Source organism: Schistocerca americana, chromosome 1, assembly GCF_021461395.2.
Source record: "Schistocerca americana isolate TAMUIC-IGC-003095 chromosome 1, iqSchAmer2.1, whole genome shotgun sequence".
NCBI lineage: Eukaryota > Metazoa > Arthropoda > Insecta > Orthoptera > Acrididae > Schistocerca > Schistocerca americana.
In genome coordinates this window covers 870,912,993-870,927,178 of record NC_060119.1, presented here as the reverse complement: position 1 = coordinate 870,927,178, position 14,186 = coordinate 870,912,993, and the positions used below count along the sequence as shown (strand labels likewise).

The following is a 14,186-nucleotide window of genomic DNA, read 5'->3' as shown; positions in this document are numbered from 1 at the left end:
GGTTTCGAGAGGGTGCGTTTCTGGATGAGGTATCGAATATATTGCTTCCCCCTACTTATACCTCCCGAGGAGATCATGAATGTAAAATTAGAGAGATTAGAGCGCGCACGGAGGCTTTCAGACAGTCGTTCTTCCCGCGAACCATACGCGACTGGAACAGGAAAGGGAGGTAATGACAGTGGCACGTAAAGTGCCCTCCGCCACACACCGTTGGGTGGCTTGCGAAGTATAAATGTAGATGTAGATGTAGATAAGTGCACCTTCAATGGCAGATAGCTTTAGATAGCAACTTGTTGCATTAAATACCTCAATTAGTATCTTAAATCTTTCATAGTCACTGGCTGCTAGTGATGCTTGCAAATGCCCCATCCGACGATAACATTAAGGCTGCATTCTGATAAAATGACAACATTTTATGCCAAATTCAAAAGGTTGTTTTCTGTTGTTAGCAGTGATAGTCCGATCCATAAATGATGGCAGTTCACACAGGTCAAGACAATTATGGGGATACCATTGCTGCCGGTTCCAAGCAACTGTTTTGGTACGCACATGCATGTGCTTTGCGCCTGATGAAAGTGTATTTACTGCAAATTACGTCTCTTGCTTGCTTGTGTAGAATCTGTCACTCACCACCACCATCAGCCATGGCAACTTGCAACAAATGGAATAAAAATTCACTAAATAACTCGCTACAATCACTTATAATGCTCACATATCATACAACATTCACACTGCTCAGAAAACTACTGAACGTTTACTGGTTGTTGGAGAACACTTGATGTAGGTGCGCAGAACTTTCCTAAACTTGACCGCCATGGTTCGTGGCTCCAATTATAGTCCCACAAAACAGGTTCCTAGTAGATAGTTGTGTTTTCCATTTAAAACCTTTCAATGGAATGGCCACTGAATCTCACAACATAATCTTTTCAGTTGGTGACAATAAGCATCTGATATCATAGAAAATGACACATCTGTACCAATTAGTGCTTGACAGAGCCCTGCAAGTGAGTGGCCTATCCGAATGGTCCACATGTGCCTGCAGAGTGAGTGTGTGTAACAACTAAAAATATTTAGCTGAGCATTATTCATTTATTCATCTTCTGTTAATAAAAGGAGTTACGAATAATAAACAAATTTGAAACCCAATGACAGTTATTGCTTCAATTTTTTAATTCATAAGCTACAAAAGGTACATTTGTTTTATACATGACAGTGTCCGCCCCCGGTAGCTGACTAGTCAGCGCGACAGAATGTCCCCTAAGGGCCCGGGTTCAATTCCCGGCTGGGTCGGAGATTTTCTCCACTCAGGGACTGGTTGTTGTGTTGTCCTAATCATCATCATCATCATCATCATCATCATCTCACCCCCATTGATGCGCAAGTCGCCAAAATGGCGTCAAATCGAAAGACTTACACCCGGCGAACGGTCTACTTGACGGCAGGCCCTAGTCACACAATATTTACATTTATACATGACAGTTTTCTCAACAACTCTTTCTTCAAACATCTCATCACAAAGTTTATTTGATTTTCAAAGATTTACCACTGTGACAAATTAAATACCACACATTCTTCATCTTCAAAGAGAAAATCTATGTGGTTATATCTCCTGAAATCATCATTATTTCAGGATAACAATATAAGACTTTCAAATCACAATCTTCTTCAGCAAAAACTTAGGAATCATCTATTTTGGCAAATAGCTGTGTTTTGATTACAAATTGGCTTCACCTCCCAAATCACATTCAAAATAAATTGTTTTATGTTGTTTTTGACCTTCCTCGGATATTATATGTCTGTAGTTTGTTGTAAGTCTCCCTCAGTCATGGACAGCAACACATGTGAACTATTTGTTTTTAAATCATCGATAAGACACTGGTGCAATGAGTGCAGTTGGTGTAGACAGCTGAAAAAAATTCTTCCAATCATGTTTTGACACTTTCCCAATAAAAATTTTGCCAGTGTGCTGCAGTATTAATTCTTGTACTCAAACCTAGTGTCTCCTCCGAAATTTCTCAATTTCAGAACTCTATGTAACTGCATAGATGCACGTCAGATGATAAAAAAAAAACTATTCCATCTTCTAACAGAAAGCTTACTCAAGAGTTCATTCTGAAACACTTTTGGATGACTGGACATCCAGCAGCATTCCACAAATATTTTAGGAGGCTTTAGATTTGAAGTTTGTTGATGTTAGACGTTAGTAACCACCGAGTTCTTACTTTGTTCACTCATTTTGTAGCACTACAAACACAAACAACTTGCATAATTATCAATGAGACATCCATATTCAGAAACATTATGATCATGGTACAGTAGAGAAAGGTGTTGCACATTAAAAGTTTCTATTTGCTACCTTCTAATCTTTGGATACTTACATAGAGTACTTCTGCACATTAGGAGGGTATGGAGAAAGTTTGGGCAAGTACGGAGTCAGTTGAAATAGGTCATATCAGTAGTGTAACTGCTAACGCCATTCGCCAATGACGTATTTTTATGCAACTCTGCTTACCACTACACCTTACGCTTCCTTCCTCTTTCTGGTCAGTCAGCTAACATTACCAACTGTAACAAGTCCTATATGTTCATTTCTTCAATTTTCTCATAATAACGGTCAGTGCAGCTGGGCTGAAGTTCTTTTTTAATCATAAAGAAAGTTGAAAATTATAATAAGTTAGCAGGTGCCTCAATATAAATCTTTTTCAATTGTTCTGTCTCGTGTGTCTTAATGTCAGTGCAATTTTAGTTGCACACTGAACACAAGCATCACTTCATCAGTAACTCATCACGCAATTTTACAGTTCTACAGCTAAATCATACCTCCAATAAAATTCAGTACTCAATTATTGCTTTAATCTTTGTTATACATAATCATACTCAATTTCTGTGCTAACATTTGATGAATCTCAGATAAACAGCATACTTATTCTCCATAGACAACATGTAAAATTGACAGCTAAAAAGGAATTCTAATCTAAATGCATTCTGATAGTTGCTGGGCCCATTAGTGCCGCTACATTATGATGGAGTTGTATAGACTTCATGTTTCCTTAGATATATGGCAGAGCCACTGGCCTCTTGGTCTTCGATCAGTGAGTGTACGCCTACTGGATGGCAAGTGCAGAAGCTGCCGCCTCTGTGCTTCCACGACGACTGTGAAGTGAGTAACGGGGAATGTGCACTGGTCATGCAGCTTCACCGTTTTGTTCCAGTGCTCTACTTCTTGGATAGGTTGGTTGGCAATGATGATATCAATGTGATTTTTTGAGAGTTGACAATGGTTGTCCACAGAAGACTTTTTCCATCTGCAATGGCCTCACCTCCACAGACGGTCACCTCATTTAGCTTTCCTCATTTTAGCAACTGACAGAGCAGCTGGAGCCTCCTTATGGTGGCTAAGAGTGACTGCACGGGAGGGTGACAATGACCAGAATGCAGCGATAAGCTATATCTTGCAAGTCAGCTGTCATTTTGAATTGTATCACATGCCTACATCCACCCTGTTTGACTGTGGTGTAAATTTCATCAAAATCTTTTTCTTATTTCTTTAGAGTAGTATACAATGTGACCAAGGCATCTGCTACGCAAACAACCAAAATATTGTCCACCAATCTCCAAATGTTGGTTTCTCTATACAGTGATCAAACTGGCAAGAGACCTGGTTAGAATTGCGTTGTTGAGAATCTTGAATGGTGTCTAACAGTTGTGGTTTAAGTCTGAGGTTTCCAAGTCTACTGCTCACTGCTGGTCTGTCTTTTCGAGATCGGTGCCAAAGATCAATGGACCTTTTCCTACATTGGTAAGGCAACATCCTCCTGGCTGTTTCTGATATTCAAGGCTATTACTTCTGGCTGACTGCATTTGACGTTAACAGATGTTACAAATCCTTACACCTCTTCCTTTACTATGAGATATTAGCAATGCAACATCTTAAATGGTCTTCCATGACTGCCATCAACACAATATCTAAAATGTGTCTAATACTTTTCAGCATACTCTTTTCTGACACATTGCATTTATGTGCTGACATCACTTGATAAGTTCCTTTGTTGTGGTGGCATCCTTTAAAAGGAGAATTCGACAGACATACACTGCAATAACCTTAATTAGAAATGAAACTAGGTTAGTTTCCATCACATTCGAATTCACAGTGTGACACACTTTACATATGAGTGTTGTTTGCCACCTGGCGTTTGGCTCTGTTCTTCAGTTATTCTTCAGCTATTATGAGTTTGACATTTGGTCGTTTCCAAATGTTTTTTTAATTTCTGCCTGAAATTTTTTTCAGCTCTTTAGTTTCATCACATTTGCAAACTACGGCTGGTCTGTATCGTCTCATTAAAAACAGATGTTGGTAAGATGCATCATGGCATTGCTGTATTTGGTGACACAGTCTCTTTAGCCGTTTCATTGGATCCTGTCCAGCATCTGATTTGCCAATGCTTTTATACTTGTTGATACCATGACAATTTGGAGTGTAGAAGGCATGTTTGTTCTTAGGTAACTGCCCATGAAGGCAACAGCTTTTACACAGCCTTGTCGGAGCCAGGGTCACGTTGATGTCCGAGGGTCTCGGGCAGCCTCATTAGAGTATCACATAGAATTCAGAATTGAGTATCAGTTACAAGAGCAATGTCATCAACAATAATCAAATTTTGAAGGTTTTTTTTCTGAGCATATATGGAAATTGCACACTGATGTGTGTGTATAATGTTCTAGCAAACTCCAATAGTCTTATTACCACCCAGAAATCATTTGAAGTGGTGACCCAGCCATCACTGGCCCGTAACCATAACCTGCACATCACAGTGTACAACAAACAGCAGATGGTAATACTTCACCCAAAAGATATAAGACGAAGTGAAGTGGATGCAGTGTAGGCCTACACGATATTAGGATCACACAGAGACTGGAAAAGTGTGAGCGAAACCCTCATATAGTTGAGATTAACCTTTGTTTTCATAGCATTAAAACGTTTGTGAACATATCAACATTACTGGTAATGGTAAATGAAAAATTCTGCTGATTTTTAGTGATCCTGTCAAACTTTAGAGCCAAATGAAGTTGTTGTCTTCAGCCTGAAGTCTGGTTTGAAGCACCTCTCCATGTTGGTCTACACTGTACAAGTCTGCTCATTTCAGAGTAACCATTACAACTCAAAGCCACTTGAACCTGTTTACTTTAACCAAAGAAGGAAACTAAATCCCACTGTCATGATACCATGCATTTAAGATTACCAAGATGATTTCAAATAAAACAGTTTAAAAATTTGTTGCTCCGAAGTAAGTCAATCCAAAACAGTTACACAGGCATTTTATGTTTATTAACCCTCGTGCGGGTATGCCTGGGTATAAAGTGCGCCAATCACAAATAAAACTATCTTCTGGTAAACCTTCCGGGATGTAAGGTCGTGGTCCATGAAACTCTTCAGCTCCTAACGTTTCGTCCAGAGCTGCGCTGGACATCTTCAGAGAGGTGTTTCTCCTCTGGTGAGTCTTGCCGACTGACGGGTCAGACGTCTGAGAGCGACTTATATATCGTAGAAAGTGGGCATGACCAGAGTTACACGTGATATGCAGAGATAATCTTTCTCAGAGCTAGAACTTAACTATCGATCGTAATCTCGTCACGGATAAAACTGTCTAGCAATTCTGTAGTGCTACTGTCCAAATAACACTAAGTTTCATGGTCTCTTCTTTCCGATTAAAATTATATATTTCAATTGCTTCTCTACAAAGCCGTGGGTAATAGTTCGTCGTCGTAGATAAAATTTTTGTTTCGGAAAACTTCACTTGATGATTTCCTGGCTGAAAAGCATGTTCTTCTAAAGCCGATTTATCTGTTTTTCCTAAGCGGCAAAGACTTCTGTGTTCTTTTAACCATGTATTTACGCTTCTTTTTGTTGTTGCAACATCCGGTCGTGAAAGCTTTCATACTACAAATAAAACTGTTTTTCACTATTCCATTGTTGGTTTACAACTACCAGTCCATATGTACACTTTCATTACTGCTTCAGCTAACACAGTGATAAACAGTGGTGTCATACACCCAAGTAAGCAGTAACGAGGGGGGGGGGGGGGACGTTTTGTGCAGGAAAATGGCCCAGATTATGAGTTAGCAGCTCAGTCCCACAATGAGACAGTCGTTTAAAAGATAATTAGAAACTGAATAAGTGGTTGGCTGGGATCTGATGCAACTGCACTGTTTAATGCTTTGAGTGGGTCATTACTGTGGAGTAACACGTGTCCATGGCAACAGAGTAATATAATGAAAGTTTATTTTGTTATTGTTCAATTAAACAGTACTTTAACTCATATAATGTAAGTTTACTTTCCTGTTATTTCATTAAATTGAGATTAAAGTGTAATTTTGCTCATACATGTTTACCTTGGTAACACGACAGCTATTCTTTATATGTGTACAAAGTATTCTGCGCACCCACTCGTGTTATGAAAAATGGTGCACCTGATCAAGGATGAACATGGACTTTCATACAATCTGCTGAAAAGTCATGGCATTAAGAAAACCTACATAGAATCTTTCAGAATGTTTAAGGACAGTGTAGTTTGAAGAAGCATATAGAAAAAGCAGGAGTCCATATCGGTTCTCCAGAAAATGTCATATTATTTTGGGTAACTGAGAAAGATACTCTGTATTTTCATCTCACCTGACAATCAAATTTGAATTTCTTCAGCTTTTCATCATTCAATAGAACAGAATATGATGTCTTAAGCTCCTGAAGATGCTGCATCAATGTCTGGTGCATATTTATTGATTCTTTGTCTCCATATTCAGTGATCCCTGCAGTCACATCTAATGGAGTATCTTGTGCTTGCTGCTGCTGCTGCTGCTGCTGCAGCGGCTGCAACTGTTGCAGCGGCTGCAACTGTTGTTGCTGTCTCTGACTTTGCTGTTGCTGTAGCTGCTCATGCTGCTGTTGTAGCTGCTGCTGCTGCAGTTGTTGTTGTTGTTGTTGTTGTTGTTGTTGCTGCTGCTGCTGCTGCTGCTGAAACTGCTGCTGCTGTTCCAACTTCTCCTTAGCTTCTAATTCTGCAGCGTTCTTGTCACACTGGTCATTGATCTTTGCTGAAAGTAAAGAGCATATTTATGCTAAGCTTTTACTTATTTTGCCTGTGTTTTGCATGTAAACTATACTGTCTTACAGTAACACCATCGTAATCAAACTATGCTACTCATGGTAAAGATAAATAAGTGGAAGCAAATAATCATGATTTTACGTCCTAAACAATATGTAAAATACTGAGCTAAAGTTCGACCTCTTTTACTTCACAATGTAGTCAAAGTTTGCTGCAATGAAAATAACAATGAACCCCTATTCCATCTCCTCATTGTCACCACCATTAGTGTCACAATATTTGTAACAACACTGTTTCAAACCTGCACCCCACACTAGCTAAATTAAATGGGGACACTAACTTTGTCAGTATATTACCCCACCACGCAACATACAACAGTTGTGTTTCACAAATTAAATTGTGTGACAGTTACCTTTGCAGTTGATGTATTTGTAATTATGACTCAAGGAAGGGAGATATGTGGGCTTAATGCCACACTGACAATGAGATAATTGTGTATCAGGCATAAATGTGTACTGGAGAGGACTAAGGAAGAAATCTGGTCATTTCCTTTGCAAACTGATAATACTGGCTTTAGCCTTAAGCAATTTAGGGGAACTATGGAAAACCTAAATTTGGATGCCTACATGGGATCTAAACCTCATTCCTCCCAAATTCGAGTCCTTTGTCTTCACCACTACGCCAGCTCTGTCAGTAACTGAAAAGGATGTAGAATGTGTGTGTGTAACCCAAGCAGGAGAAAAAGAAAGAAACCATCATGTCAAGTAGGTATTAGAAATGAAAAGCAATAGTCATACCATTAAACACAGTTATTGCAGAATTGTTGAAAAGATAACAAAGGAAGAGGGGAGGAAGGGGGTTAGCAACTAATGTTGCTCTTCTGGCTGAATGTAATGAAGAAGATGGAAACAGTTACATGCAATGGACTGTATGCAGTGAATGATAAGAGAAAAATGTAATAGTCAGCAAGGAGTCTTCACAAATGAGGGGCTGAGATGGAAATTGCAAAAAGAAGCATAAAAATATAAAAAGGTATCTGAAAGAAAAAAGTTTAATGTCTTGTCAACATCAGTGGCGGAACATTGTTAGATTTCACAAGGACGAGTTCAGGAATAGGCCATGGTATTGCTGAAGGAAGCACCTCAATATTTATATGAAGTGAATTACAGAAACTGTGGAAAAAGTAAATCAGGATAACTGGATGGGAGTCCAGGGACTACAACCATTGAGGCGCTTCATTCACTCACAGGCAGAGAAAAGAAGACACAAAATGCTGACTATCAGATGCAACGAAACAAATGCTCGAAAATCCACGACAGAATAACGACTACATTATGAAAAGGATAGATAACTACTTGCCATATAGCACAGATGTTGAAACGCTGATAGGCACAACAAAAAGAGTCTACAAGCAAGCCTTTGTCCAGAAATGCCTTCATCCGAATTAAACAAAATACACGCACGCACGCGCGCGCGTGTGTGTGTAGCTTGTTGGTGATAACTATAACATACCACCTCTATTCCACAACACCAGGGATCACTGACATACAGTCAATACCCAGAATATTTCATTCTTAGACATATCTTATTGGTAGCTATCTGGAGTAAATGATTCAACAGAGCATTTTGTGATATTCTAATGTGCCTGGAGGTCCAGTGAACTACTACCAACCTTCTGTGTTTTGGAGCTCATAAAGAAGGTCTTGACTGGAAAACACCAGTGGGTGTCAGTGATAGCCGCAAGTTATGGTTTGTATATTATTCAATTAGAAAAATAACGAAGAGATGATATGATTCTAGTGAAGAATATAAGCTAACATCTCGTGTCTCAGGCTAACCTCAATTTCAAGCACACTGTATATGGTGTACACATTTTTCTTGAGCTGATTTAAACACAGTTTTGTCTTGTGGAGGAGGATGATATGTTCCATGCACAGACCGACGTAAAGAGAGGACAGTGTCTAAAAGAGTAAGCTTCACTTACCTCAGACAATGTAACAAAAACATACATGTGACTACAGCTTTGTGCTTTATAGTGAGCTTCTACAAATATAAAGGTGACACACAGATTAACTGCGGAATCAAAATAAACTGAGGGGTGGAATAATGGAACTAAAGAGATCAAGCTAAGAGGTCATTGGTCCCTTAATCCTGTGTATGTCAAGCTGGGAATAGTCTCCAGAGAGGAAGGATGCATAAAAGAAATCCCAATGGACTCAACTGTATCCAAGAATCAAGAAAACCAAGAGATAGACGCAAGTAGAAGTGAGAGAGGGGTAAAAGAATCAAGGAAGGAGTCATACCACCCAGAAAGCTGCTGGAAGCCTCGCGACACACGTTATGTGCATTCGGCTGTTGTTTCCACACCCTAAATTATCATAAGAAAACTAGCTATATTGACAAGATAAAAATCTCAGGAAAGAGAACGACAATGAGTCTGTCAACAAACAACAGCTATAAAAGAATAAGAAGAATTAAAAAGGTAGGAAGGGCAGGAGCTGGGCCAGACCACTCAGCAAAGCCAGCCATGGGCCCCTCGGGTCAGAGCAGCCAATGGAGCACCTCTCCAATCCCTCAAGCGGTCGACGAAGCTAATGTGTCCTACATCACAGAGAGGAGTAAAACGACTTTCACAGATAAAACATAAAACCAAATCAGCCACTTTCGCATTGTCCAGTAGCACCAAGGTAGTGTGTCAGTAAGTTCAAGGTTTCACGATAAAGTGGCCAAATTGAGACAGTCGAGTTAGATGTGGGCTTCCTCGAGACAGACACCACACCAACGGTGGGATGGATACTCATGTTGAAGAGTGTGGCCTGTGGTTTTCAATTTAATTGGAGAAACCAGAACATACAAATCCACATTCCACGCATTCAACAACTATTGGCAGAGAGTCGACTGAAGGTCCAGTTCCGATACACCCACGCCAATCGGTCAGCATGTTCACCCCCCCCCCCCCCCCTCCCTCCGGGACCCCAACGTGACCAGGGAACCATACAAAGATGAAGGACCATCCAGCATGGTGGAGTCATACAAGAGATCGTGGACAGTCACTACCAATGGGTGTTTAGCATTGGTAGACGACATGAAGACTAAGCAAGGAGTCACTGCTGACTCAGACTAATATGCCAGTGCAAGAACAAAGGTGGCTGAGGGCTCAACAGTAAATACACTGCATCCATTTGGCTGGGAGCATACTTCACTGATCTCTTCATCTACATCTACGTGATTACTCTGCTATTCACAATAAAGTGCCTGGCAAAGGGTTCAATGAAACACTTTCAAGCTGTCTCTCTACCATTCCACTTTTGAACGGGGAACTGGAAAAATGAGCACTTAAGTTTTTCTGTGCGAGCCCTGATTTCTCTTATTTTAGCATGATGATTATTTCTCCCTACGTAGGTGGGTGACAACACAATGTTTTCTCTTGTATGTGGATAGACATATCCAGTTCATCAGTTGACCATACAGTTGTCAGTACATACCAAGTCTGAGCCTGAAAATGCATCAAAGACACGCAGGAACAGGCAGCTAAAAACCATAGGTTCTATTGAATCTTTCAGTCTAAAGCAGAAATCAAGGTAGATTCGAGGATGGGATAGACACCATGGGAGCACACATGCTTCTTCCCTGACAAGAGGAGACAGTAGGAAAAGATGGGAGTTCAGAGCAGAGACCATGAATGCTAACTGTGACAGTGACTCCAGATCTTGGCCTCTGCTGCAAGAGGTTGATCTGCCAACCAGGAAAAAGGACATGATAGTTCAGATGCTCAGGTGAGCAGCAAATGTGTACTGCACAGCTGAGCGGCAGTTATTTGCACCTGATCTGTAGGGGACGAAAGCCAGCCTCTACAAGCAGGCTGTTCACAGAGCTGGTCCGATAGGCACCTGTCACAAGTTGAACCCCACAATGGTATATTGGGTCCAACATCTGTTGTGCTGAAGATGATGCTCAGCCAAGGCACAACAAGAGCAGAGCATTGTAGAGCTGCAAAAGTGTAGAGCAGTCTGCACCCCAGTTTTTGTTAGTGAAACAGCAAAGAGTATTATGGTGTTGCCAGCATGTTTGCTTAAGCTGGCAGATGGTGAGGCTTCATCAACCGGGCATTACAGACCAATCCAAAAAAAAAAAAACCATAAGACTCCACCACATTGAGTGTTTGGTTAAAGACATAGAAGGCTGCTTGGGGATAAACAGTATGACTGACAGAAGTGTACGAGACATCTTGGCAGTGCAAAATTGGAAGCCATAAGCAAGAGCTCAGAACTGTGCATTTCGTATGGCACCCTGCAGGCCACGTTCAGCAACATCCAGAACTGAGGAACAATAGTATATGCAAAAATCATCAGCATACAGGGAAGGTGACACTGTAGATCCCACAGCTGCAGCTGTAACATTTATTTATTGCTACTAGAAAAAGAGGCACACTCAATATAGAGCCTTGTGGAACACGATTCTTTTGTATATGGAAGTACTGTGGAAAGTATGGCAAGACATGAAGTTCTGGGCAAAACTCAGGAGTTTGTTCCCGAGCCGTTACTCATGGATGATAATTTTGATATGGTGATGTCATGTGGTGTTATAAGCCCTAGGCAACACAAAGAAAGTAGCAATAAGATCAAAGAAGATAGCAATAACATGTTTAAACCAGATAAAACCTAACTGAATAGCAGACTCGAGACAGACCAAATTGTTAGCAGTAAATTGCGTTGGTGGAAACCGCCCTATGATGGAGCTAATAGACCCGGAGACTCAAGGTACCAACACAGCTCTTGGCTCACCATATGTTCGAGTAACTTGCAGAAAACACTAATAATACTAATTGAGCGACAGCTGTCTACGTCAAGGGGGCGTTTACCTGGTTTCAGTATAGGGACGATCATGCTTTCTTGCCACTGAGGTGGGAACTCATCCCAGCTTCTGATACAGTTGAAAATGGTAAGAATGTGACACTGATAATCCAGTAATAAGTGGTTGTGCATTTGTCTGTAGATGCAGTCTGGTCCTGGCGGCATACCACGATAAAGGGCTAGGGCACTGAGGAATTACCACTCACTGAACGCAGCATTAGAAGGTTCCAGGTGAAATGTAGTAAACGGTAAAGGGAGTCACTCTATCCACAGTTTGAGGACACAAAATGCAGTCATAGTAATTCTCAGACAGAGAGGCTCAGGCATAATGAAAAACAAAATATTTGGTACAAGCATCTGGATCATTGTAAACATCACCATTCACAGGGATACCAGATACACCCGTGGAGTACTGGCATCTACAGAAGCAACAAATCTTCGCCCTAACCTGCGAAGGAAGGTACGTCATCCAATGGTATTCTTGTTTCTGTCATTTCATGAGTTGACAGACCTGGGAAAGGTGCTATTTGAAAGCAACAAGGTGCTCCACCGACGGATGTCACTTATGGCATTGAAGAACCCATCCATGACCTTGAACGGCCACAGTGATTTTAGGGGTCCACCAAAGTGCTGTCTTCTGACACGGGATCCCAAGGAAGAGGGGATCACTAAGTCAGATGCTGATAGAATGGCCACAGTTGTTCTCTGGACAACCACATTCATACCTCCATGTGCTGGGGTGTGAAGGGCAATCACAGCGGTGAAAGAACCCCAGTTAGCTTTTTGGAGAGCCCATCTGTGTGGACACCCAGGCTAATGAAGCTGAGGGAGGGTCAAAATGAACAGAAAATGATCACTGTTGCACAGGTCATCATGGACTCTCGAATTGATGGATGGGAGAAAATCTAGGCTGCAAATGGAAAGATCAATGGCCAAATAAGACCCATATGCCTCGCTGAAGTGTGCGGGAACACCAGTATTCTATAGGCGAAGAGCAAGCTATGCGAGTAAGTTTTTGACAGCTTTATCTCGGCCAATGATTGTAGTTCCACTGCACTTAAGGGTTGTGGGCACTAACCCAATATTAGGAAAGGCGATGGGAGCTCAGAAAACAGTGAAGACAACATGTCCTGGGACACTTCACCATGGGGACCATGGGAAGGAAGATACACATTACAGAAGGAAGCAGGCAGAGTCCAAATTGTAAGTGCAAACAGCACCCAATGGTCCTTCATAGACAGTGCGATTCTTAAAATGACTTCAATAGTCACAGAGAGTAAGGCTTCACATTGCTGGGAAACATGTTTCCTGATGGCGATGCAAACAACAGGGGGAAATGCACAAAATACGTCATAGCTCATACATGTGGTGGAAAAATCTGCTGCAATTCCACTTACTTACTTTACTTTACACGATCAGGCCCAATGGATCACACGCTGCTTTGAGAGATTGCCTCCACCTCAGCCTGTCTTCAGCTTCTTTATGCTACCCTTCCAGCAGTCCCACTCTCTGAAGGTCTTTGGATACACAGTCACTCCATCAAGTTCTAGGTCTTCCTACAGGCCTTCTGCCGGTTGGCTTGGTGTTGAGTACGGCTTGTGGCCATCGGTTGTCCTGCATTCGAGTAACATGCCCTGCCCACTGGAGTTGTCGTGTCTTCATTACAGCCATGATGTTCGGCTCTTTGTAAATATGATACAACTCTGTATTGTGATGAATCCTCCATTTTTCACTCTCATTATCGTAAACTGGTCCAAAAATCTTCAGAAGGACTTTTCTTTCAAATATCGTCAGTCTGTTCAGATCTTGCTTGGTTGTACTCCAGGTGGCACATCCATATAGTACTACTGGCTGTTGGAGTGTTTTGTAGATGTTTATTTTGAACTGTCTTGACAAACTTCTGGTTTTGAGGAGAGCATTAAGGCCATGGTAACAGCAATTACCTGCCTGTCGTCTTGCTGTATTTCCATTTTACTGTGTGGCTCATCTCTGAATACTGCACCCAGATATTTGAACTCCCTGACTTGACGATAAGAACCTTCAGTTGTCTGTAAGGGTGGAAGTGGTTCTATGCCTACTGTGTAGAACCATGTATTCCACCTTGTCACGATTGATTTGAAGTCCAGTTTTCCTTGCTGTTGTTTCCAGAATGTCAGCCATTTCCCCAAATTCTTCTTGCTACCCAGATAGTAGCATTACATCATCGGCATATCCGAGGTACTTTATGTTCACATCC

The 14,186-nt window shown here is 41.2% G+C and overlaps 1 protein-coding gene across 3 annotated transcripts in view; it reads right to left on the bottom strand.

Moving 5' to 3' along the window:
* Window positions 1-14,186, bottom strand: part of LOC124613976 (mRNA export factor Gle1-like) — a 136,724-nt gene that overhangs the window by 65,764 nt on the left and 56,774 nt on the right. For all 3 annotated transcript variants that reach the window (XM_047142784.1, XM_047142767.1, XM_047142775.1), the window contains exon 7: window positions 6,668-7,086. In XM_047142784.1, coding sequence (XP_046998740.1) covers window positions 6,668-7,086 — 419 coding nt within the window. The remainder of the gene's footprint in view (window positions 1-6,667; window positions 7,087-14,186) is intronic.